The sequence below is a fragment of the Salvelinus sp. IW2-2015 genome, unplaced genomic scaffold, assembly GCF_002910315.2.
Source record: "Salvelinus sp. IW2-2015 unplaced genomic scaffold, ASM291031v2 Un_scaffold537, whole genome shotgun sequence".
Taxonomy (NCBI): Eukaryota; Metazoa; Chordata; class Actinopteri; order Salmoniformes; family Salmonidae; genus Salvelinus; species Salvelinus sp. IW2-2015.
In genome coordinates this window covers 966,570-968,251 of record NW_019942569.1, presented here as the reverse complement: position 1 = coordinate 968,251, position 1,682 = coordinate 966,570, and the positions used below count along the sequence as shown (strand labels likewise).

The 1,682-nt window shown below is 52.0% G+C and overlaps 1 protein-coding gene across 1 annotated transcript in view; it reads right to left on the bottom strand.

Moving 5' to 3' along the window:
• Window positions 1-1,682, bottom strand: part of LOC112068494 (nuclear transcription factor Y subunit beta-like) — a 32,870-nt gene that overhangs the window by 2,503 nt on the left and 28,685 nt on the right. Inside the window, exons 4-5 of the mRNA XM_070438170.1 lie at window positions 1,373-1,533; window positions 1,080-1,220 (exon numbers count right to left, since the gene is read on the bottom strand). Of these exons, the coding sequence (XP_070294271.1) occupies window positions 1,080-1,220; window positions 1,373-1,533 (302 nt within the window). The remainder of the gene's footprint in view (window positions 1-1,079; window positions 1,221-1,372; window positions 1,534-1,682) is intronic.

The window sequence follows — 1,682 nt, the reverse complement described above, 5'->3', positions numbered from 1 at the left end:
CCTCCCTTCTCCTCCTCCTCCTCCTTCCTCACTCACCCTTCTCCCTCCCCACTCTCCTCCGTCCTCACTTACCTCCTTCTCCTCCTCTTCCTCGACCTCTCCTCCTCATCCTCTTCCTCCCCTCACTCTCTCCTCCTCACTCACCTCTTTCTCCTCCTCCTCTCCTCCCTCCTCCACTCTCCTCCTCCTCCTCTTCACTCTCTCCCTGCTCCTCGTCACCTCCTCCTCCTCCTCCTCTCACTCTCTCCTCTCCTCCTATCCTCCTCCTCTCCTCATCCTCTCTACTCTCACTTCCTCTCTCCACTCCCCTCCTCTCACTTCCTCCTCCTCCACCCTCTCTCTCCTCCTACTCCTTTCCCTCTTTCCTCCTCACTCCTCACTCCTCACTCCCTCCATACTTCGCCTACCTCACCTCCTCACTGTCGCTCCTCCTCCTCTTCCTCCTCCTCAATTCTGCTCACTCGATTCTCCTCCTCCTCCTCACTCTTCCTCCTCTTCCTCACTCTTCCTCCTCACCTCCTCATACTGCTCCGCTCCTCTCACTCCCTCAGTCTCCACAAACTCTCCCTCCTCCTCACATCCTCCTCCTCCACTCCTCCTCCTCTTACCCCCTACCACTCTCACCCCCACCTCCTCCTCTCTTATCTCCTCACCCTCTCTCCTCACTCTTTCTCCTCATCACTTTCCTCCTCCTTTTCCTCCTCTTCCTCACCTTCCTCGACCTCTCTCTTCTTCTACTCTCCCTCCTGCCTCCGCCCTCACTCTCACTCCTCCCCTCCTCCTCCTTCTTCCTTACTTCCTCTCCTCCTGTCCTCCACCTCCTCCTCACCCTCATCCCTCTGCCACCTCCTTCTCATCCTCCTCCTCTTCCTCACTATTCCTCCTCTTCCCTCCTGCCTCTTCCTCACTTCTCCGAGGAGAGAATCGGACAGTTCAGTGCTCATCATGAAGACACTCACTTGTATTTTTATAAATGCTTCTGATTCGTCTGTTTCGTCCAAAGAGGGTTCAGAGAGACTATTAATTGAACGTGTATAACGTTGGCAATTAGCTAACAGTCATAGGATCCTGATGCTCACCTCTCCCACTGATACAGACAGGGTCTGGACTATCTTCTCATGCGGCATGGCAACCACACTCTGCCCATTGATCTCAATGATCCTGTGGCCGACTCGCACCCCTCCTCGCTCCGCGATACCTCCACGCATCAGACTGCAGATCTGAGGAGAGAGAAAGAAAAGCTCAACCCTCTGAATCCAAATGGCTGTTATCAGGATCATTAGAAGAGAGATGATAATTAGAGTACAAAGAGGTCATACATGCTTATGACAAGTCTTACAATGCATTATAACGGTATCATAATCCTACTCACGATGCCGTTCTGAACACTGAAGCCCAGCTGGAACTTGAGGTCAGGTCTCTTGATGAGGACAGTGGTGACAGGAGGACAACTCACGATGCTCAGCTTCACCTGCACCTGGCTCTTCAGACCCTGGCAGGACAACCGGAACACGATAAATAGCAATGGCAATTCTAGAGTGTCTCAATACTCTAGAATGGCTTCCTAGAATGGCCATGTCTCAATCTCATTACTCTAAAATGTCTTCCTAGAATGGCTGTATCTCAATATCAATACTCTAGAATGGCCGTGTCTCAATCTCAATACTCTAGAATGGCCGTGT